The 24,528-nt window shown below is 40.5% G+C and overlaps 1 protein-coding gene across 1 annotated transcript in view; it reads right to left on the reverse strand.

The window, feature by feature from the left end:
• Positions 1-24,528, reverse strand: part of LOC126236430 (lysosomal acid glucosylceramidase-like) — a 190,983-nt gene that overhangs the window by 35,965 nt on the left and 130,490 nt on the right. The window contains exon 6 of the mRNA XM_049945732.1: positions 18,188-18,425. Within this exon, the coding sequence (XP_049801689.1) occupies positions 18,188-18,425 (238 nt within the window). The remainder of the gene's footprint in view (positions 1-18,187; positions 18,426-24,528) is intronic.

Here is a 24,528-nt window from a genome sequence, read left to right on the forward strand (position 1 = left end):
GATGTTCACGGCCATCTCAGTGAGTGGATCTAAACCACGGCACTAAAAACACCCCCAAAACATCACAGAACCAACTCTATACTGAAATGGACCCTCCACTCACTGTGAGTCAAAAGCCTCACTGCGCCATCGGTGTACTCGACGTATTTCGACATTTGAAAAAAGAAGGCAAATCGCTTGTTGGACCGCACTAAATGCCTACAGACAGCTACTACGTAGTTTTGTTATTTGATCTATTGAAGACGCGGAACTTCATGTGGCACACTGAGTTATGGACTTTTATGAGGTAAATGTCAGCTCCATGTAGTTGCCTTTCCAGTGTTACGTTGGAAATTGGTTGCGATATCTCTGTATTCACTGACAGCAGCAATTTCTGTGGGCTTAGAAACGATTGTCATTGACAAGTAGTAGAACTTATCTTCCCTGCTTTTCGCTTAGTACGAGGGGCGTTCAGTGTGTAGCTAAACACATTTTTTTTCCTCGGTCATCTTCAGTAGAAAAACTGCTCAACTCGTTGTGGAGTATCGTGAAATATTCCTGCTTCATCCCCTATAGTTTCTCGAAATTCCGATACATAGCAGCGCTATACGTAGCCTTCAAAATGGTATGTGTAACGAAAGTGCGTTCGAGACAGACATATGTCACTGCGTTCATTTGGCGGAAAGTCAGAACGTCGCAGATATTCATAGGCCCTTGCAGAATGTCTACGAAAATAAGGCAATTGACAAAAGGAAGATGAATCGTTGGGAGAGGCGTCTGTCATTATCGCAAGAAGGTCACGCAAACCTGACCAATCTCCCGCGCGCCGACCAGCAGCACTCATGTAGGAACGTGCAGACGCTCTCATTGTAGGTAAACGATGGATCACAATCAAACACTTCGCTGCACAACTGGACGTCTCTGTTGGCAGTGCTGACACACTCGTCCACCAGTTGGGGTCCTCAAACGTGTGTGCCAAGTGGATTCTTCGCCGCCTATCAGAAGACCATAAACAACAACAAAGGACCATCTGTGTGGAAATGCTTGCGCCTTACGTGGCTAATACTAACACTTGCTTGTTGAACGTTGTCACAGGCGATGAAACGTGGACTCGTCACTTCGAGCCGGAAACAAAACGGCAAACCATGGAGTGGCGCCACATCACCTCTCCGCCAAAGGAAAGTTAGAAGCCTCTCCCTCGACCGGTAGAGTCATGGCGATCGTCTTCTGGAACTCTGCACCAATCAACGCTGCACCAATCAACTCGCAAATGTATCGTGCTATCCTCAGGAAACTGAAGAAACAGTGTTCGTCTCCACAGAAATGCAAACGAATGTCTCCTTTCCCATCACAACGCAAGGCCTCACACAAGTCTACGCACCCAAGAGGAGCTCACAGAACTTCACTGGACTGTTCTTCCTCATCCACCCTACAGCTCGGATCTCGCACCTTCCAAGGTCCACCTGTTTAGCTCAATGAAGGATGCACTTCTCGAGGAGCAGTAGGTGGGTGATGGAGAGGTTGTTGATGCAAAAGGCTTTGGCTCCGACGTCGACCAGTGGAGTGGTACAATGAGGGCATGCAGGCGTAAGGCAGCCGCCACTGAAAGGAGATAGTATTGGAAAATAGGGTTATGTAGCCAAAAGAGTGGAGAATAACATAGTGTATTGGATTCCTGAATAAAATCAACCAATATTCAGAAAAAAAGTGTTGCATTACTTAACAACTGATTCTTGCATCTTTTTACGACCTCCGTTCATGCGATGTGTTACGTGGGTGCGAGTCGTACACAGTTCCATGAAGACACGTTGGACAATCCGTTTTGATACACCAACAAATAAGGCAAAGTAATACGCGGTGCGTTATGTGCATATGCAAAACGATAGCTCCTTCCTGCCATTCTGTCACCTCATCTCGTATGCCATCCTTACTGCGCTGTTTCCACACAACCGACTGGCACATATTCACCAGTTCAGATTCCAAATTTACGTCAGCCGTGGAGGGTAGCACATCCCCTCCTACTAGCTGCACGCCATTTTCAACGCTCCGAAAATATCAGGATGCTCTTTCAAGAGGGTGAAACCTATGTTGTCCAATAAGCTTACCTATAATGAAATTTTCACTCTACAGCGGAGTGTGCGCTGATATAAAACTTCCTGGCAGATTAAAATTGTGTGCCAGACCGAGAGTCGAACTCAGGACCTTGACTGTCGCAGGCAAGTTGTAAGAGGTCCGAGCAGATGTAATTTCGATGTATTGCTCACGCGCTGCCTGCGATATGCAAGGTATAAGAGAATCTCAGACCAGAGAGCAGTGTTGACTGCAGTAGGAACTGTGAAGCTGTAGCAGTAAGTTGTTAATAGCGAGCAGTCTGGTGTATCGTGTTGGCTGGGCCGGTCGTGGTGCAGCGATGCCAGAGCCTGAGCATTATTGTATAAGGTAAAAAGCAGCCTCGCGCTTATGTAGTATTGCTATCTCAAGTCCCATGTAAATGTCTTAAAAATCTCCTAATAATAATCTTTCTCATAAAAAGTAACTTTTAACAACCATTCATTTCAATTTAAAGAATTTACTAATTTCTCCAATCCTTGGTCATCCCAATTATTGAAAAGAAAAATCAGTTGTTTTCTTTCATAAATGACAAATCTATCGACCAGCATTGCACAGGGCTGTGCCAGAAAAATTTATTGTAAGAGCAGATATATATGCGTTATCCGGCGACTTCATTGAGGTAAGAATTTTTCTTTTTTTACTCAGAATGATCTTTCAGGGCCATGTCGCAGCACTGCTGACGTCCAAAATTTATCAGGTTAAATTCACAGTCAATTATGAAAAGTTATAAGTGAGTGACAATTTAATTGAGAGGTTAGTTACATTGTATTATTACCAGGTTACTGAATTTATTTTTTTGTTGGGACGTTACACTGAATGTGAACGACAAAATTATAATTTTTACTGTTGAGAAGTTTAGGAATTTTTCTGTTTTGAGGTTACACTAAATGTGAATGATTTTTGTGGGGAGGTTACACTTGGCGACAACCGGCCAGGATCGTATTTCTTTGTGAATTTCTGAGAAGTAGTCAGTTATATATCTGCTCTTATTTACTTAAATGTAGTTTGCATCTGGCGCAACGCATTTACTAATTTGTCACTCTTTTTTTTCACAGATCATCGGCAATTTATTGCTCTTTGTTGTAATTGTGTTTGTTCCATTTTTGCTTCGTCTTTGTTTCATTTTGTGCTTAATATTGATTTGTGAAAAATGCCGCGGAAAACTGTTAACAGTACATCGCGATGTGCAATGAGTGACCGATAATACTTGCGACACTCAGTGTAATAGTGATAATCGTCTAATTACAGATAATCAGTGCCTGCCGATCACTAGTATTGAGTTAAATCCTAATGATGGGCAAACAAATTCAATTATGTCCACAATAAATTTAACAATTGATGACGCGGCACGTTCCGATACAATGAACGCTGCCCAGTTTGACACACCCGGTTTGCAAAATTTGAATTGTGAACAGATAAATTTTTCTCACGAAGATGAACAATGTAGTCAGAATACGTCAGATTTATTTGATACCGATGTAGTGACCAACAGTGCACGTCCGATTGGCAAACCTTTTCAAGAATCAGAGAATGACCAATTGGTTATACAAAAGGCGACAAATGCAGATACACCAACACACAGCATAGAAAATAGAGTCGCTAATTTTGGCATGGATCAAGTTATGGCAGTATTGCTACAACTTAATGAAAAACTAGACAACAGTTGCAAACAGTTGAATGATAAACAAGACAACAATTTCAAACAACTTAATGAACAGAACAAACAACTTAGTGAACAGATTACAGCCGTTGCCGCGCAATGTTATGATACTAAAGAACAATTACGTGAGGAAATTAAGGCTTGTGCTAGGAACAGTAGTGAAGAAATTAGATCTGTGGCACAAGAATTAAGTAATACACATGCAGCCACAACTAAATTACTTAGAGATGAAATTAGTGCAGTCGCTAAACAATGTTCTGAAAACGCAACACTGTTACGCGACGAGTTTAAATTAATGTCAACAGAACTTTCACGCACACTGTATGCGAAAGTAGACGCGAAATTTGCCCAACAGAACAGCCAAATTGACGAACGTTTTAATCACTACCTACAAAGCAGTGAAGCGCGGTACCGTAAATTTATACAGGAACAGAATAAAGTAAAGCAACAAGTCATGGAAACAATTACTGCACAGAGACAGGAAGATAAGCGTAAATTGTTTACGAAAGCAAAAACATACGTAGAAAACAATATTGCTACAGTATCAGACGAAATCAAACAGTTGAACACCGAATTGCATGATGAAATCTCCGATCTTAAAACAAAAACAGACACACACACATTAGACTGTCAGACAATGACCAACAGACTTGAAAAGTTGGAACTAATACAGGATCCCGATGCCATCAAAGCAGACGTTAAGAAATTGAACAAAACCACACGTAAAATACAAAAACAAATTAATGCTTGTGATACTAAAAACGATGATCAGGTAATAACACTGACTGAAAAATATGATGAATTGCCCTGTCGTATTGATGTTATCGAAATTAATAATGACACCAAATCAGACGATACGTCACCAGTTTCGTTTAATCAAACACCCGAATTCCAAAATTTACAGCAGACGATCAGTGAGATAGGTTCGTCCAATAATACATTACGTAGAAAATTGTCATCTTTACAGCAAGAAGTGACGGAGATGAAAAATATTTCAGCCTTTAACACATCACAGCATACGCCACTCTCCGAACATTTGTCAGACTCACACAGCCAGGTAATTTACAGAGAGTACGTGACTTAGATTCCGAACAGTCACAGACAAACAGATTAGCATACAATCCTGAACCTGTTCAGACATTCCGAGTCGATAATTTTGATTACAAGGACGTTCTATCCGTTAGGAAATTTAAGGTATTTAATAATGACAGAACACAGATTCACCCTTTTTACTGGATACAACGATTTGCTTTTGCATTTCCACCAGATTGGCCTGTAACGCAGAAACTAGAATTGGACTGGATACAACAATTTACTTTTGAATTTTCACCGGCATTGCCTCTAATGCAGAAACTAAAATTTATTTGCAGCGCGTAATTGACCTCTGGGGATTCATTACGCTTCGATGAATATGTGCCGTAGCGTGCACAGGGCCCCAAGCCGTAGTAGTGCTATTTCATCTTTTCTGCACTGCTGCCTTCTCTTTTACTATCCTTTATATCTATCAAAACAGCTCTTCAAATATCGATCTATCTAGTATTAGAAACGTGTAAAGAAAACCCGATATGACAAGTTTTACCAAAAGTGACAATTTTCATTAGACACTCCAGAACTACCAGCGTAATTTAATGAAAGACGGAAGTGTAATCATCAGTATCTACAAAATTTTCAGCAATCGCAGACACATTTTGGTAACAATAGAAGGTTTTCACCACAACAGCATCAAAGCCAGCCGGTTAGCATACCTAACCAACAATGTAGTCTGCAAGGTCAACCAAGCTTTAATGTTTCGCCGCCTACACGTATAGCGTCGGTTCCATCAAATAGTAATCCACAGCAACAAGGAAATCACTACGTACAGAAAACACACCATTTCAATTCCTATCGCAACGCGCCGTATAGCAGTGACTATCATGACAGACGTAAAAGTAATGAGCACAATTTTCAGCGTAACAGTAGGTCTTACCAGCAGCAGAATCATCCGCAACAACAGACTATCATGAATGAACCAGACAGTAGGTATCATCCCGAACCTAATACGTCAGGAAGAAAAAACAGAACAGTACAAATAGTCGAAATGCCACAGCATCCTCCCGCAAATAACAGCACGTCAGAAAGAATTTGACTAGATACAGTACAGGTTGCATCTTCCAGCAATGCAAGCAATTCTTTTGACACAGAGAATCATGTTCACGAAAATGTTATTACTTTTGACGACATCCGAGACACTCTTTTGCATGAAAAACTTGTTATTCAAAAAACCATTTCCCACCCTATCATTGAAGTAAAGATTGGATCATCCAAATTTTAATTACCGTTCGGTTTAACTATTTCTTCAGCAGCATTTATTCGCGGTTTGAATAGTATACTTGTGACAGAACTTAAAGACAGAATCACAACGTATGTAGACGACATTCTTATTGCAGAAGCTAACTGGTCTGAACACAATCTGATTCTTGAACAACTGTTACAAACTTTTCGTGCACAAGGACTCACAGTTAATCTTAGCAGATCACACTTTGGCAAAACTTCCATTAAATTTCTTGGACCTGTAATTTCAGCAGAAGGCATTGCGCCTGACCCGGAAAAACTTCAAGCTTACTGTTCCTACGACGAAGAAACAATTACGCAGCTTTCTGGGATTAATTAACTTTTTCCGTAAATTTATTCATTACGCTGCTTTAGACACCCCTCGATTGTGCCAGTTGACGGGTAAAAACACTATTTGGTCGTGGGATAGCCAAGCACAGTCTGAATTTGTCAATCTGAAAGAAGCTTTGTTGAATGCACCACTTTTATCACACCCAGATCTTACTAGAAATTTTTCCATTGCCACCGACAGTTCTAACACCGCTTTAGGCGTACACATTTTTCAGGAAATTGAAGAAGACGCTACTACAGTAATTAAAAACATCGCTTATGCAAGTCGCATTCTGTCACATGCTGAATGCAATTATTCTGTCACAGAACTTGAAACATTATGTGTTGTATGGGCAATTACCAGATTTAGGCATTTTCTTTATGGAAGACATACCACCGTTTACATAGATCATAGAGCTATAGAGTTTTTACTTCCGCAAAATTTACACACGACAGGTTAAGCAGATGGAAACTTGGTACACAAAATATTGTTGCAGACGCACTATCCCTCTCTCTCAGCAACAATCAGCAAGACATCGCAACCAACTTCTGCCAAGCAAATCCTAGCGTCATGTATATTCAACAAGTTGCACTCGAAAACTTTATTTCGTCGCCAGTACGAGACATAGCACAGGAGCAGAGCAAAGACAACGTATGGAAAGAAATTAAACGCCTTTGGCAAGATAGGAATAATGTTACCATCAGAAACCATTACACTGTACGCAGTAACATTCTGTTTCGCCGCTCTCACCCTTACAACAACAATTGGTTATCATGTATTCCTGACGAGCTTGTTAACAAATTAATTTGGTATACTCATTTAAGTTACGCACATTACGGAGCCAGAAAATGTTTTCTTATACTGAGACCGAACTGTTATTTTGTCAACATGGAGAAACGTATTCGACGAGTTTTAGCGTCATGTAAAATCTGCCAGAAAGCTAAATCAGACACGACTTCACATATTCCTCCGTTACATCCCATTGTACCCGTTAAATTGAGACACATGGCCGCTGTAGACATTTTTGGTCCGATTCCCAGATCTAATAGAGGGTTTTGCTACATCTTTGTCGCTGTTGAACTTACTTCGAAATTTGTTACCTTCACTCCGTTACGCAAAGCTACTGCTAAAACTATTTCGAATGCATTTGTAAAACATTTTTTATTTCATGTAGGGCATGTATTGAAAGTAATTTCCGACAACGGCCCACAATTTCGATCTGCGATATGGACACGTATGTTACGAGCTAGAAACATTTCTCCGATCTATATATCCAAGTATCACGCTTCTTCGAACCCTTGTGAACGACTAATGAAAGAAATTGGTAAACTATGTAGAATATACTGCCATAAAAAACATATTGATTGTGATACACACATACTCTCATTCCAGGATGTAATTAACTCCATACCAAATGAATCTACTATGCTATCTCCGACTGTTATATTGAAAAATGTTGAACCACCTAACTAAATTAAAGAATTAGTATCCTTTCCTACATCTCGTCGAGTACGCCACCATGAAATAATTGACATTGCGCCCAACAACATCAAACGTGCCGCAGAGCACCGGAGAAGACAGCAAAAACAGGTTTGTACGCGCCGTGATTTTCACATTGGACAGAAGATATTAGTACGCACACACTATTTATCCAACAGAGGAAAAAGTAGTTGCAGTAAATTTGAGCTTCTATACGCAGGTCCATATTGAATTCGCAGCATTCCTCACCCCAACGTAGTACATGTCGAAACTTTGAGAACCAGAAAAAGCAAGGGCAATCACCTTGTCTCCAATATTAAACCCTTTATTGAATGAACATACTTTATGATTTATCACACTGTAATGCCGTTTCCAGATATTTATATGACCACTTACTGATGATGATTATATTTTTTCTTGGAAAGTGCCCGGCAAGGTAGGGTTAGCAGGTCACTTTTCTTGTCGTTAGACATCAGACCGTGCACATTTTCCATTTTTTTTGTGTATGTATGTCTGTTTTCCTATCGAAAGTAGAATTTTTCTCTGTATGTACTATGAAATCTTTAAGATGTAACAAACACCAGTTGACATTGACATTTTGTCTTATGATATCTCACATCTTGACTATTCTACATTTTTGCTACTACATTATGATACTGTGTGTACATTTTTTCACTTGAAAACTGTCTATGTTTTTGACCTAATACGTTTTCTGTCATGCTATGCTGTATACTTAATTATATCACTAGAAACAAGTTTTCATTTAATGGGTATGTGATTTAAATGCAAGATATTAATCCTTATTCATCATTTTCAGAAAGCAATAACGTGTAAAAGAAATAAATTATACAACCACAATGGTTTACTATGAAATGGAAATTTCACCTTCGGAATGAACGAAAGAAAATGCAATACCTTGTCATGAAGAGATGGATCAGAATTAACAAGCATTAACCAGAATATACTATACACATCGTATGATAGCAGTCTTAACTAATTATTTTTCTTTCAGAATACGAGGCGATTGATGCAAGCTGTCAGACAGAACTACACCTGTTAATTTTAGTGATGAAATATGCTAGAAATAAGAAACTCTATACTATGAATAGTTGTATGAAGTAAATGGTAATATGAATGTGAATAATGAAGTGTCTATTTTTTGCAGATGATAATAAATGATGATGAATAGTTATATGAAGAATATGCTAATATGAATAATGAGGTTTTTCTTTGCAGGTGATGATAGTGATGAAGTTATGGTATCATGAATAATGAAGTTTTTCTTTGCAGATGATGATAATGATGACGTTTATATATTTACTATTAGTGAAGAGATGCTATGTAGTTATTTAAGTATTTCTTGCAGTTCGTTTTGACAGTATGTCTTATGTCGCATGGTATAAAGACGGAATGTTTTGGAAAGGACAGTTAGAGTACATACATATTGAGTACACGTTTCATTACCTGTTAATTCGAAGTTCACTACTTTTCAGCATAATATGCATTTCTTCTTTCAGCTCAATAATCCATTTCGTATTTTTTCCAGGAGAAGCTATTCATGAAATTAATGTGCTATAAGCAGTTAGTCATTAAACCTGTTCTAGTACTTGCATTTTTTTACCCATTTGTGTGTATCATTCATGAATGTGATCACATATACTCTACTTGTTTCATAACCTTGCTACAGCTGACTCATGACGAATTACGTTATTAATCCTTATTTCCAGCAATAAGTCAAAAGCAAATATTTTCATGCCCCAGCAATTAATTATCGATCCCAACGCAATGCGTTGCTAGCCAAAAAAAAATTATTACCAGTCCCAACTATTACCAGTATACAACCAAATAATGCTACCAGTTTAAGATATATTTCTAGTTCTAAATATAATACAAATTTCTCTGTTGTATTGAAACCATTATATCTATGTATTGTTGGACTACAGACCTTGAGTAATAGTTACAGTGTGTTACATTTTAAATATGTCCTATGTCACTTGAATGATGAGTTCTGAGTAATACTGAATGATGTTTTGTAATAATGCACAAATGCTATGCCAATAATTTCTATAAATAATATTATTGTTATACTGTATAAATGCTATGCCAATAATTAACTCTTGTTTTGAATGATGACTTCTGAATAATACTGAATAATGTTTTGTAAAACTATATGAATACTTTGTAACTGGCGAATGAGTGCCAATAATTACCGCAATCAGATGAGTTATGAATAGTGTTTTGTAATATTCAATACTTGCTACATGTTTAGTAACTGGCGAATGAATGCCAATGATTACTATAATTAGATGAATTATGTATAAATGCTATGCCAATAGTTAACTTATTTTTAATAATGACTTCTGAATAATGCATAAAACAATGCTTTGTAACTGGCCAATGAGTGCCAATAATTACTATATTGAGATGACTTATGAATAATGTTCTGTAATACTTCATACATACTGCTTAAATGCTGTGTAAATAGCCAATGAATGCCAATAATTACTCAAATCGGTTGATAGACTAGTGTAATTCTCAATGATGACTAGCATAAGACTTAATGTCCTTCACCTTCTGACCTAATTACAAGAAATTACTGCAATATCCGTTTGTCCTGTCCATCCTCATGATCATGGAGCACTATATTTGGTTTTTGCACTAATTCTACGTTGACGTGAGAGTATGGATTCTACAAGAATGTGGTGTTGACATATCAAGCTGTCCACCACCTTGAACGATGTAGATGTTGTTGTGGTCCTACTGTTTGGTGTACCTAATGTATTACCAAAATGATAACATACAATATTAATACAACATTTCAGTGTCTTGGCTACACTGATTAATACTTCAGGGAAGAGAACTTCAGATTGTCTCACTTGGTGTTGTGCTTCTGTAGAAAGATATGGACTTTCAGTGCAGCTAGTGCAACCTACTGTGCTACAACCATGATGCAATCCTTTCCCATTCCTTTCCTAGTTCTTGTAAAATGGTAAAGACTTATACAGTGCGTTTAAATTCTAGTAAAATGATAAAGACTTCTACAGTGCGTGTGCACTTTATTTCACTCCATGATATGTTATGTAAATATGCTAAAAACTTTTACAGTGCGTGTGCACTTTATTTCACTCCATGATATGTTGTAAATATGCTAAAGACTTCTACAGTGCGTGTGCACTTTATTTCATTTTTAGGGTAATCAGTTCTTGTAAAATGCTAAAGATTTTTACAGTGCGTGTGCACTTTATTTCATTTGTTAACAAGATCAGTTGTCCTAAATATGCTAAAGACTTTTACAGTGCGTGTGCACTTCATTTCATTTGTTAATAAGATCAGTTGTCCTAAATATGCTAAAGACTTCTACAGTGCGTGAGCACTTTATTTCACTCCATGATATGTTATGTAAATATGCTAAAGACTTCTACAGTGCGTGTGCACTTTATTTCACTTCATGATATGTTATGTAAAAATGCTAAAGACTTATACCGTGCGTGTGCACTTTGTCATTTGTTAATATCTTTTGTACTCATTGCGTATACATTTTGTCATTACTTAATATGTTCTGCACTTATCAAACATGTATATACTCTGTGACTGTAGACTTAGTTAATTAAGTGGATTATATAAAAATTTGTTGCTTATGGCAAGTCCAATTGACTCACCATCGCTGCCAAATTTTTGCCCCCCCCCCCCCCCCCCCCCAGTGGAGGGTTATGTAAGAGGTCCGAGCAGATGTAATTTCGATGTATTGCTCACGCGCTGCCTGCGACATGCAAGGTATAAGAGAATCTCAGACCAGAGAGCAGTGTTGACTGCAGTAGGAACTGTGAAGCTGTAGCAGTAAGTTGTTGCTAGCGAGCAGTCTGGTGTATCGTGTTGGCTGGGCCGGTCGTGGTGCAGCGATGCCGGAGCCTGAGCATTATTCTATAAGGTAAAAGCAGCCTCGCGCTTATGTAGTATTGTTATCTCAAGTCCCATATAAATGTCTTAAAAATCTCCTAATAATAATCTTCCTCATAAAAAGTAGCTTTTAACAACCATTCATTTCAATTTAAAGAATTTACTAATTTCTCCAATCCTTGGTCATCCCAATTATGGAAAAGAAAAATCAATTGTTTCCTTTCATAAATGACAAATCTATCGACCAGCATTGCACAGGGCTGTGCCAGAAAAAATTATTGTAAGAGCAGATATATATGCTTTATCCGGCGACTTCATTGAGGTAAGAATTTTTCTTTTTTTATTCAGAATGATCTTTCAGGGCCAAGACGCAGCACTGCTGACGTCCAAAATTTATCAGGTTAAATTCACAGTCAATTATGAAAAGTTATAAGTGAGCGACAATTTAATTGAGAGGTTAGTTACATTGTATTATTACCAGGTTACTGAATTTATTTTTTTGTTTGGACGTTACACTGAACGTGAACGACATAATTATAATTTTTACTGTTGAGAAGTTTAGGAATTTTTCTGTTTTGAGGTTACACTAAATGTGAATGATTTTTGTGGGGAGGTTACAAAGTGCTCTACCAAAGAGAGCTTCTGTGAAGTTTGGAAGGTAGGAGACGAGGTACTGGCGGAATTAAAGCTTTGAGGACAGGGCGTGAGTCGTGCTTGGGTGGCTCAGTTGGTAGAGCACTTGCCCGCGAAAGGCGACGGTCCCGAGTGCGAGTCTCGGTCCGGCACACAGTTTTAATCTGCCTGGAAGTTTCAGCTTACCTATATGTAAACTATCCCGTCAACAACTGAACTGAATCATATATCTACATTTGTTTTTATTTTTTGATCCGATGAAGGCTGCGACCGAAATGTTTCTATGGTATTTAGAATGTGCCCGATGGTTTTGACTGTCTGGTACAGGGCTATGGCATATATGCTGGAGATGAGTAATCTAGACAATATCGAATGGATTACTTCATTAATTTTTCTTCAGTTACATAATCCATTGACTCATCGAAGGGAAATCTCAGGGATGCTGAGAGCAGTGAAAGAAATGTATTTCATTTTGATACAGTTCATTAAAAGAATTTATTATTTGAAACACTGTAACGGAACAGCGTTAATGTGCATTTCCATATAACCCAATCCATTAATTCCAAAAAGTTTTCCCAATAATGAAGAAACACTATCTGGGACACTCACAACAGTTTTTATTATTATTACCAGTTTCACTCCGGCGCAGAGATCATGTTCAGATCTAAAACCAGAGCTACAAAGCAGATTGTCGAACGGGGTGAGGATGATAAACTACTCTTTGTAGCACTAGCTTTAGACCTGAACATTTCCTTTGCGCTAGGGTGAAGGTGGTGATAAAAAATAACAAAAAAAATTTGAACGTTTCATTTTCATTATTACAAAAATTGGTCATGGTGTCCTTGAGGTGCCATGTCTTTGATTCTGGAATTCCTGTGGGGGGCCTCGAGGTGGTAGAAGAAAAACAGAATATTATTTCATTTAGTCATAAGAATGAAACATTAGCGTTTATGGTCCCATTGAGGACGAGGTCATTAGAGACGGAGTAGAAACTGGGTTGGAGAAGGATGAGGCATCAAACCAGCTGATTTTTTTTTTCAGGCAAACGTAACAGCATTTTTGTTAAGGGAGGTAGGACGTCAAACGGGCCGACTTGGAGCAGGAGAGGCACCACAGGACATTTTAATTTCCACTGTCTGAACTTTATACATTCTTCGATGAATTTTGCACAGGATACAAACATACTTACAGGTGTATGAAACTATAGAATTTTCCAAATCTATTAAAAACTGTGGTAAAAATTGATATAATTAACTACAAAATTTGAGGTTTTTCGAAACATGAAGTTTAAAATGTAACAACTCATTCCTGTTTTCATAAATTAAATAAATTCTAGAGTTTCATACAAGTGTAAGTATGGTTTGTATGCTGCGCCAAATTCATCGAAGAATCTCTCTTACTTATGAAGAAACGTGTACCTATAGCAGCAAATGCAGCCAACAGTAAGTGAAAAAATGATGAAATTTCACATGAAAAAAAATTGTTTGTTTTATTTTGTTTTGTTTCCACTGCTGTGAGTGTGAATCCTGAATTCGTCTTGGTCATGCTGACAATGTTTTATGAATTTGTTTGTAAAAGTAAAGACAGTGAAAATTTAAATGTACTGCAATGCTTCTCCTGCTCCAAGTCAATCTGTTTGACGTTCTACCCCCCACCCCCCCTCACCCCCCGTTAATCAACTGAACGACACTTGACACAGCAGAAGACCTGTCTCGAAGCCAGATGGGGATCTGAACCGCCATCTTCTCAAACCCTCGTTAGTTCAGCTTTAAACACCAAGGTATTATGCACAACTGAAGTGGTTAGTTCAAGGGTGGGACCTTATGCTTGTCATCTTGTAGATGGATACACTGCCATCAAGAATGTACTGAATTAAATCAATTTTCTTTATGGTTACATTTCCTTAGAGGAAAACTTACAGTTCGCGATTTAATCGATTTGGACAGCATATAAGAAAAATGAAGTCACGTTGGGCACCGATTGGCTCTTGCTCTACGGTCGTCCTTCCACAATGCAATGCTGCATTTGCGGCCTATGCTTATGTGGAAGGCTGCTCCAGTCAACGTCCCTACCCTCCCCAGACTTCGTTGGAAGATGGTTTTTCTCTAATATTATTTGAGGACTTCAAAAAGTAAGTTGCACATTATTATGACAGGCAAAGAAGCTTTGACTGAATGCTGCACTACAGAGTGACACAGATACATGGCACAGTTTTTCAGCGTAACCGCCAAGCCTCTGTTAACATGAATAGGAACGTTATAACAATCGTTCAGTTCATGGAGTATAGAAAGAAGCCATCTAAGAACCACCAAGTGAATGTCCTCATCCCTGGAATACCTACGCTTGCCGCGAATCAGTTCCTCGATTGCCTGCACACTGTGGTCGGTGGTCGACGTTGATCGCTTTCATTCCCGGTAAGCATCTCCTACATCTGTGCGGCCTTGAAGCAGTTGTTGGCACTGTTTAATTACGGCTGAACGTGATACTGCATTTACCCCACGTACAGCCAGAATTTCACGGCAAAACCGTGTGTCGATTAGACGATTTTCCCACAAGAATCTTACTGTCCCATTTCCAGGGGGTTAATAATTAAATTTTCGCTGCTTGAGAGGGTCCCCTTGAAGAATGAGTGATCGTAGGACAATGATACTTGATGGGAAAATTTCTAAGGAAATGAGGAAGAGAAATAACTAATAATCCATTGATGGAAACAAGTTTTAACTTCAACAAGAAAAGGTAACATTTTTTAACTGCGTAGTACGTTTACCTTCCAGGTTAGAAACATCGGTCATTGTGACGACCGTCTGCATCTACCAAGGCATGCAACCGCACTAGACATTGCTGTCCGAAACACTTCAGGTGAAATGTTGCCTACCTCCTCCGCTATGCTCATCTTTAACCTCCACTATCTGTTGATATCCCATTACTAAATTCTGTCCTTCAGGTAACCCCACAGCCAGAACTAACACAGGTTCAAATCTGGCAGTCTTAATGGGCACGCACGATCGGCCAATGATTCGGTTTTGGCCAAGAGTGTTACGCAGGTATCGTGTGATCTCACGAGCAATGTGACGTGAAACACCATCGAGTATCCAAACAGTTGATTCCAAAGCATCTCCGTACCGTAGAACATGGGACACATGTTGGCTTAGCAATCACCGTAACGTGTGCCGTTCACGCTACATGTCCTTGATTCTTGGAGTCTGAATTCCTCAGAGAAAAGTATGGACCAATCATGAACTATGCCGTCAAACTACACTACACAGTGACGCAAGGGAACTTCATGAGCGTTCGTTGGCGATGACGATCCCGAAATTCAACATTTGTGAATGCTATACTTCACCAGTGAGCGTAAATAGTGCTGCATCGCTCCACAAAATGTTCCAAGGTCACATGTCGTCAACTTCAGCCGTTGCAAGAAACGTAAGAGCGATTTCTACCTGAAAGTCACGTAGCAAAAGTTGGTGAGTAATGTGAAACTTGAAGGTATTCCATTTCACAGTTGTTCGCAGCACTTTTCTAACGGCGGAATGTCCAGCTGTCGTAACTAGGCTTTGCATATTGCGTCCAGCATCCCCAGCCATGGGACAGTAATTTATTCAACAATTTGTAGCGCAATTTTCCATCAGCCTCTCCATGGAGCAATTCCCAAATCTCCAGTTAACTCTAACTTCGGGATCATGTTCTTCAACCCTAGGACGACGGAAAGAGGACCTCTCCGCATTCCTTCATCGCGTTGATACTCACGAAGAGCAGGAGCACTATTGTTGTTATTTTCATAAAACAACTTTACGAACGTCCTCCTCACCTTGTCCAGAGCAGTTTGCAAGTGGAATGCACACTGATGCTTGTGTTTGAACCCTACGTCGCCGTACCAGTACTGGCATCTAACGGCGAGTCATCACACTAGCAGTGCTAACAGCACAAGCCCTGCAGCACGCAGGGTGAACATCATTCCTTTAAAATTGGGTGCATATGAAATAAATATACTGTCAAGTAATATTAATGTGACCATCACCAAAGTTCAACGTTAAGGTGCATAACCAGGTGGCAGCACGAGCAGTGGAGAATATATAAAGAATGTCGAGGTGGACGCAGACACCATTGCAAGTGGATGCAGACTCCATTGCAGTCTTCGTTGTAATATGGAAATGCGGCGATTTGTTTGACGTCCAAAAGGGAACGATCATTGGTTTTCGGGCCAGGATGGAAGTATTTTCGAAACCGCTAAGTTTGTAAACCGTTCGTGTGACCCCATTGTTAAAGTATACCGTACATGATAAAATGGCGCTAAGCAAAACTGGAGCCGAGGCGACTGTAATGAACCTTGGACCTTAAAACGACAGCTGCGGAGATGTGTAAGGACGAATAGACGAGCAACTGTTGAGTAACTGATCACCCAGGTGAACCAAGGGGCTACGAACAGGATCTCGTCAATGACCGTTCAGCGAACATTGCTTCATATGGGCTTCTGCAAATGGCACCTGGTTCACGCAATCATGCTGACTGCAGTTCATCGGCGATGAAAGCAGCTGGACGTCCAGTGAGCGGCGACAGGTGGTATTTTTAGATGAATCACATTTTACTCTCCATCAGACAGATGGCAGTTGCCGTGTTCGATGCTAAACGTCTGAAAGTAGACACCCTGTAGCAATCGTCGTTAGCGCCCAGGCCGAAAGAGGGAGCGTTATAGCCTGGGGAATGTTTTAGTGGCATTCCCTGGGTGATCTCGTCATTCTGGAAGGCACAATGGACCAACACAAGCATGCATCTATCCTTGGGGAAGATGTCCACCCTTACATGCAGTTGGTTTTTCTCGCCACGATGTCATCTAACAGTAGGACAGTGCGACGTGTCACACAGCATGCAGCGTATGTGTGTGGTTCGAGGATCACCAGGATGACTTTACCGTGCTCCCCTGGTCACCAAACCTCCCGTGATTTAAACCCAGCCAGTGCGGTCAAGGCGCTGCAGTCATGGACTGTGCGGCTGGTCCCGGCGGAGGTTTGAGTCCTCCCTTGGGCATGGGTGTGTGTGTTTGTCCTTAGGATAATTTAGGTTAAGTAGTGTGTAAGCTTAGGGACTGATGACCTTAGCAGTTAAGCCCCATAAGATTTCACACACATTTTTTTTAAAACCCAGCCAGTTATCTCTAGGACCACCTCGATCGGGCTGTTTGCACCATGGATCCTCCACTGAGAAACCTAGCCCAGCTGGCCACGACGCTGGATTCGGCATCGCTCCACAGCCTAGTCGACACCTTCCAGAACCTCACTGACTCACTTCCCGCATTAAGAAAGGTGGATATTCAGGCTGTTGATAGGTGGTCAAATTAGTGTGACTGGGCAGTATATTTGTCCGTCTGCACTGGCTCAGGTAGTGGATGTTTAGTTATACCCATCCTGTACTTCAAGCTAGGAAAACGTATATACCTTCTTTGCAGTTTCACTCGCACCCTCTGATGCATCTGTATTAAACCAACACTTTGTCGGCATAAAACTCAGGACATATACTGTCTTCTGACAATGCACCATCTTATTGTGCAATGGTCTTAGCGGGGGACAGCTGCCTAACTTACTTTTTTGAAGTCCATTTACATATGTAACTGGTGGCTGACGGCGATATGTCATGATCAGAAAGGGTGACACCTTTCCAGCCTAATCCGTCAGGCTCCTGCTTATCCACTTTATACAGTCCAACACCATTGGTGTAGTCAGTCGAGGAGAAGAAACTTAAAGCAGTGCTGTCATCCCCTGCAGGAAGACAGGGAGGCGCGCCAACCTCACCTGGAGGGTCCAATCCAAGTACGCGCGAGTGTCCTCCCCGATGATGATGCCCGTGCTGGCCACGGAGGAGTCGCGGAGCAGCGTGGGGCCCAGAAAACCCTCGAGGAAGCGGCGCAGCCCCTGGGCACTCCAGCCCATGCTGTTGACTCCGTAGTTGACGACGGCGCCGGACGTGGGCTCGTTCTGCAGCGACACGGCCCACACGTCCACGCCGCGCCGCCTGTACTCCTTCAGGAACCTGCAGGCGACACGTGGCCGTCACAGTGTTTGCCATATTCCCAACCACATCACTTAGCCTTTTACTCTTTTATTAATTTACTATGAGGTGACAAAAGTCATGGGATAGTGGTATGCATATGTAAAGATGACGGTAGTATAGCGTACGCAACGTATAAAAGAGCAATGCACTGGCGGAGCTGTGATTACAACTCAAGTTATTCATGGCAAAACGATTCCGACTTGAGTATGACCACACGACGGGAATGAACAGACTGTAAATGCGGAATGGCAGTTGGAGCTAGACCTATGGGCCATTCCACTTCGGGAATCGTTGCTGTTGTTGTGGCCTTCAGTACTAAGACAGGTTTGATGCAACTCTCCACCTCTACCAATATATCGATTTGGATACGCGACGTTCAGTTGATTCCTCACATTGACATCAAAGTCTGCCGGAGCTCCGTTGTATGGCAGCTGTATGTCCATCAAACGTTTAGTGGCACTACGTTAAATAGGGTAGGTAAAACATTTACAATAAATGTAAGGTAGATCGGTCATGTTAGTCCGCTTCTCATTGGGGGTAGGCTACAATCTTGTTTCACTCCTACGAGCTAACATCCCAAAGATGTTCGGGCTCACATGTGGATCCTCTTCGTCGAAATGACCTGGCTCAAACTCGTCTAGGGGTTGAACCGCACGTGTCGCATTACACCCCCTAAATTAGACCCAATGATTTTTGTTGTTGTTGTTGTTGTTGTTGTCTTCAGTCCAGAGACTGGTTTGATGCAGCTCTCCATGCTACCCTATGCTGTGCAAGCCCAATCATCTCCGAGTAACTACTGGAACCTACACCCTTCTGAATCTGCTTCCTGTATTAATTTATTGGTCTCCCTCTAAGATTTTTACCCTCCACGCAACCCTCCAGTACTAAATTGGTGATCATTTGATGCCTCAGAACGTGTCCTGCCAACCGGTCCTTTCTTCTAGTCGTGCCACAAATCCCTCTTCTCCACAATTCTATTCAGTACCTCCTCATTATTCACACGGTGATTCAAAAGCTTCTATGCTCTTCTGCTCTAAACGGTTTATTGTCCATGTTTCATTTCTACACATGGCTACACTATCTTTTGGCTCTGTGTGGTCGCAGCGCATTCGCACGCCCTGTTAAACCCTAGCTGCCCTAACCTGTCGGCAGTCGATCTTCCCTGCGCTCCATCCAGTGACATCATCACGCTTTGCGTGAATACAACACAACTTAGCAAGGTTTTGGTACACCGTTAAATTAATAACATGCTACTCCGGTAAAAAAATAGTATGTTCTAAAGATCCTATGTCCTGCGATTGGTTCTGTGTACATTACTAACAATAAAATTGCTGTGATATCGTCTCCACACACCAGAATACTAGGAGCGTAAGTGATAGATACTAATTGCGACCGCACCGAAACATTCCTAAATTTAACTCACTAGCGCCTCACGCATAACATCACAATAATACTGCAGCTGCCACACGAGACTTGAAAAGGAAACGCCAGGATAGTTACGAATCTGCTTGGTTACAAGACACACGATGTTCTCCAACACGATATAAATATTGACAGAGACAGTAGTGGCCAGAACGTCATCGCCGATGGTTTAATACATCACCGAGGAAATTTATCATCTGAAATAAGCTTCATCCTACTCACCGTCATGAAAATGAAAGATGACGTAACGACTCGACATTAGCTTCATTATCTATGCTAGCAACGTCTAAGTCTGTAGGTATTGCACAATCACAAGTATAGCTTCAAAAGATCAAATAAGATCACTCACTGCCTACGTGATTGTTCATAAACTGACTTTGTCAACATACGATGAGCGATTAAAAACCTTATTACGTCACTGAGAAGGGACTGACATCAGCTACAACCCCTTCCTCAGCCAACACCCGACGCGTTCTGCCTCGGACAATGGTCTGCGACCCCTATTTATAACTCCCCTGCCGGTTGTGACGTCAAACACGTTACTTTTCCTAATATCTTGTTATTATGTTCTGCATCTGTTCTCCCAGTGCTAATCCTCTAGCACCACTGCTTGAAATAATTTTACGATCGTGTCAACTCCTTAAAAACGTATTTTTCCGCATGAACTAACTCCTTTACTTCTCTCACGTTAAACCCCATCTTCTTTCCTTCCTTGCGCTTCCATTACTAACGGCAAAGTCGTAACTGCATCACTGTGCTTTCATTTTCCCTAAAGTCAAACTGATCATCAGCTAAAAGATCCTCAATTTTCATCACCTTTTTTCTGTATATTATTCTCGTCAGCAACTTAGGTGAATGAGCTGATTGTAGGATAATTCTCGAACTTTTTGGCTCTTGTTATTTTCGGAATTGTGTGGATGATGCTTTTCCGAAAGTCTGGTGATATATCGCCAGTCTCAAAAATTCCACACCCAGTGTGAATAGTCGTTTTTTATCACTTCCCACATTCAGTTTATAAATTCCAATGTAATTTTATCCAGCCCTTTTGCATTATTTGATATTAAGTCTTCCAAAGCTCTTTCAAATTCTGGTTCTAATACTAGATCCCCTTCTTCCTTGCCGACTCCTGTTCCTTCTTCTAAAATTTCGTCAGACAATTCCTCACCCTCATACAAGCCTTTAAGGTATACTCATTACAACTATCCGCTCTCTCCTCTTCATTAAGCGCCGGACTTGATGTCAGTTTCACCCAAAGTTGTTTTGACCATTCTGTACGCAGAGTCAAGCGTTCTGACAATAATTTCTTTTTCAATTTCTTCTTTCTTCAGGTAGCCATTTCGCTTTAGCTTCCTTGCACTCCCTATTTGTTTCGTTCCTAACAGACTTGCATTTCCGTATTCTTGAATTTCGTTTACCATTTTTCTGCTTCCTTCTTTCGCCCATCAACTGATGTATTTCTTCTTTTATACATGGTATTTTTGCAGTTATTTTCCGTACCTACGTTATTCTGCGCAACTTCCGTGACTGCCATTTCAGAGACATCAATACTCTTCAACTGAACTGTCTACTGAGTCATTAATTATAGCCTCAAAGAACTTGAGGCATATCTCTTAGTCCTTAATATTTCCTTATCCCACTTATTTGCGCATTGTCTTTTCCTGACTAGTCTCCTAAATTTCAGCCTAGTTTTCATCGTTAATAACTTTTGATCTGAGTGTACACGTGCTCTTGTGTACGTCTTACAATCTAGTGGCTGATTTCGAAATCTCTGCCTAACCACAGCGTAATCTAGCTGGAAGTTATCCCATTTCCCTGCCTTTTTCAAGTATGCATCCTGCTCTTGTGATTACTGAGCAGAGCACTTGTTATTACTGGCTGAAATTTATGGCAATTTGTCTTTCTCCTCCCTCGTTCCTATTATCAAGCCCATATTCTGCCATAACCCTTTCCTCTACTCCTTCCTATACAACCATGTTCTAATCCCTCATGACTACTAGATTTTCATCTTTCGTTACGTACTGAATTACCCATTCAATATACTCATATACTTTCTCTACCTCCTCTTCATCTTCTGCTTGCGACGACGGATGTATACCAGACTACTGTTGTCGGTGTTGGTTTGCTGTCTGTTCTGATGAGAACAACCGTACCACTGAACTGTTCACAGTAACTCGCTCTCTTCCCTTATTTCCTATTTACAATGAATCCTACTCCTTTTATATCATTTTCTGCTGCTGTTTATATTACCCTATGCTCGTCTGACCAGAAAACTTGTGTTCTTTCCATTTCGCTTCACTGACCACTACTATATGTAGACTGAGCCTTAGCATTTACGACTTCAGATTTTATAGTTTCCTACCACGCTTTACCTTGTGACATTCCATACCCTCCAGCATAGAAGGTACCCTTTCGTTGGTTCTCCAATATTTTTCTCATGGTTACCTCCTCACTAGCTGTTCACTCACGGAGATCTGAATGAGGGACTAGTCCGGAATCTTATGCCAGTGGAGAGACCATCATGCAACTTTTTAATTTTTTTTAGAGGACGTATGTCCTCTGGATACACTGTATGTACCTTTAATGCAGTGGTTTCCATTGTCTTCTGCATCCTCATCCCGTTAATCATTGCTGATTCTTCCTCCTTTCACGGGCATTTTCCTGCCCCAAGGGTAAGAGAGTGCCTTGAACTTCTGTCCGCTCCTCCGCCACTTTTGACAAGGCCGTTGGCAGGACGAGGGTGACTTGTTATACCTGAAGCCTTCGGCCGACATTGCTGATGACTTTTTGTTCAAAATTTAAGCAGTGGCTATATTGAAACCCGGCATTCTGGACTTTTGCTTAGTAGCGAAATGTGCTACTCCTAGACTATGGGTACAGATTCCAAAATAACATATAGATCAACAAATTTTATCAGCTTATCACAATGCCTGCAATATACACTGCTATTAATCCTCAAGTTAGTCTTGCCCACATGTCACACACTACATATCTTTTTCGGTATTTTTTTAATGTAATCTTGTATCTAATGCTTTCTGAAATTCAGTCTCCGAAACCATATGATTTCCTACATGAATGTGAAGTGTGAGAATGTGAGTTAGTTTGACTTGATACTTTGTTTCAACCAAATAATAAGATATTATAAAAAATTATATTTTGTTCACAACAGATGGTGTCGTTAAAACTTGTTCGCGATTTCTGTGCTTGTATTATAGGTTAATTCTGCTATATTACAGGTTATGCGTGTATTTTAAGCCCTCTAACTTTTGTCGATAACAGTAAACCACACAATACATTTAATTCATAGGACCCTTTACAAAAATATGTCCAATAACTCACTTGAAATAGAATTCAGGAGCTGTGAGGATAAATTTCCTGACTGCTCATTTTAACTTTGGTTTTCCATCAGTTTCTTATGTCGCTTCAAGAGTACTGTGGTTTGATCCCTTCGAAAATGACCTCACTGATTCCTTCGGGCTTTTTTCTCAAGTTAAGGTATTACGGTATGTCTAGTAAAGTTAACGCGCGTGCTAATAATCTTCTGTAATGCGATAAGGCGTGTTAACTCGGTTCTAGCGATGCTATATTCTGTAATGCTATGCTCAATAGTGTAATTGTGTGTTCTGTTCTGTTATGTGCAAAGTCGAAGTGCTTTATTATTCGATGTTGGAAGTTGTGTGAAAGCAATAAATTTCATAAATAATGTCGACCAACAAGGCTCTGCAATGTCTTATACTAAAATTTATGCACGAATGACAAAAAACTGGGTTCCTCGTGGTAAAGCTTCATAATACACTGGATCTGAGTCAACTTAAAAAAGATTTGAGAAGACAACAGAAGGGGAATAAGGTAAGTGATTTATTTCATTTCAAACAACACTCTTTTTAACCGTTAGGGCTAATTCGTCACATCTCCCTGTTTTGTCATATGTAGCTCTGAATGGAAAATGGAAATGCGGGCCTCCCGTCGGGTAGACCGTTCGCCTGGTGCAAGTCTTTCAAGTTGACGCCACTTCGGCGACTTCCGTGTCGATGGGGATGAAATGATGATGATAAGGACAACAGAACACCCAGTTCTTGAGTGGAGAAAATCTCCGACCCAACCGGGGTGTGACTATTTCACGCGGGGCTCCACCATTTCCAAAAGACTTCGCTTTTAGGGGCAATATGTCGATGACATAGTAATTGTCTTTGATGGTAAGGGATCGGATATTATGCTTCTGGTCTAAGAGTTTAACAGTCTTCATAGGTAAATGGTCTTTATGCAAGAGGGCATGAATAGCCATGGTATTCTCAACGTCCCTCATTTGCAGCTTTGACTCACTAATGAGTCTTCAAATTCGACATTTATCGCAATCCATCTACAAGCGACTCAGTTATACACGCTACGTCGTGTCACCCCTGTAACTACAAGCTACTTTAGATCATTAATCCAGCATATCACAGAAATTTCGCCTGGAGCTGAATCTATTACAAAGGAAGTGGAAAACTTGAAATATGTGGAATCCTATAATGACTACCACCCCTCCACCGTTGACAAGTGATACAAGGAAAAAGCATCGCCAGACGACCGAGAAGCCACTCTCAGTCCCCCACCTCAAAACTGCAAGTTTGCTAAACTTCCATTTTTATATAATGTATCCTATGCCATAGCTAAACTCCTT

This window comes from Schistocerca nitens, chromosome 2, assembly GCF_023898315.1.
Source record: "Schistocerca nitens isolate TAMUIC-IGC-003100 chromosome 2, iqSchNite1.1, whole genome shotgun sequence".
Lineage (NCBI taxonomy): Eukaryota > Metazoa > Arthropoda > Insecta > Orthoptera > Acrididae > Schistocerca > Schistocerca nitens.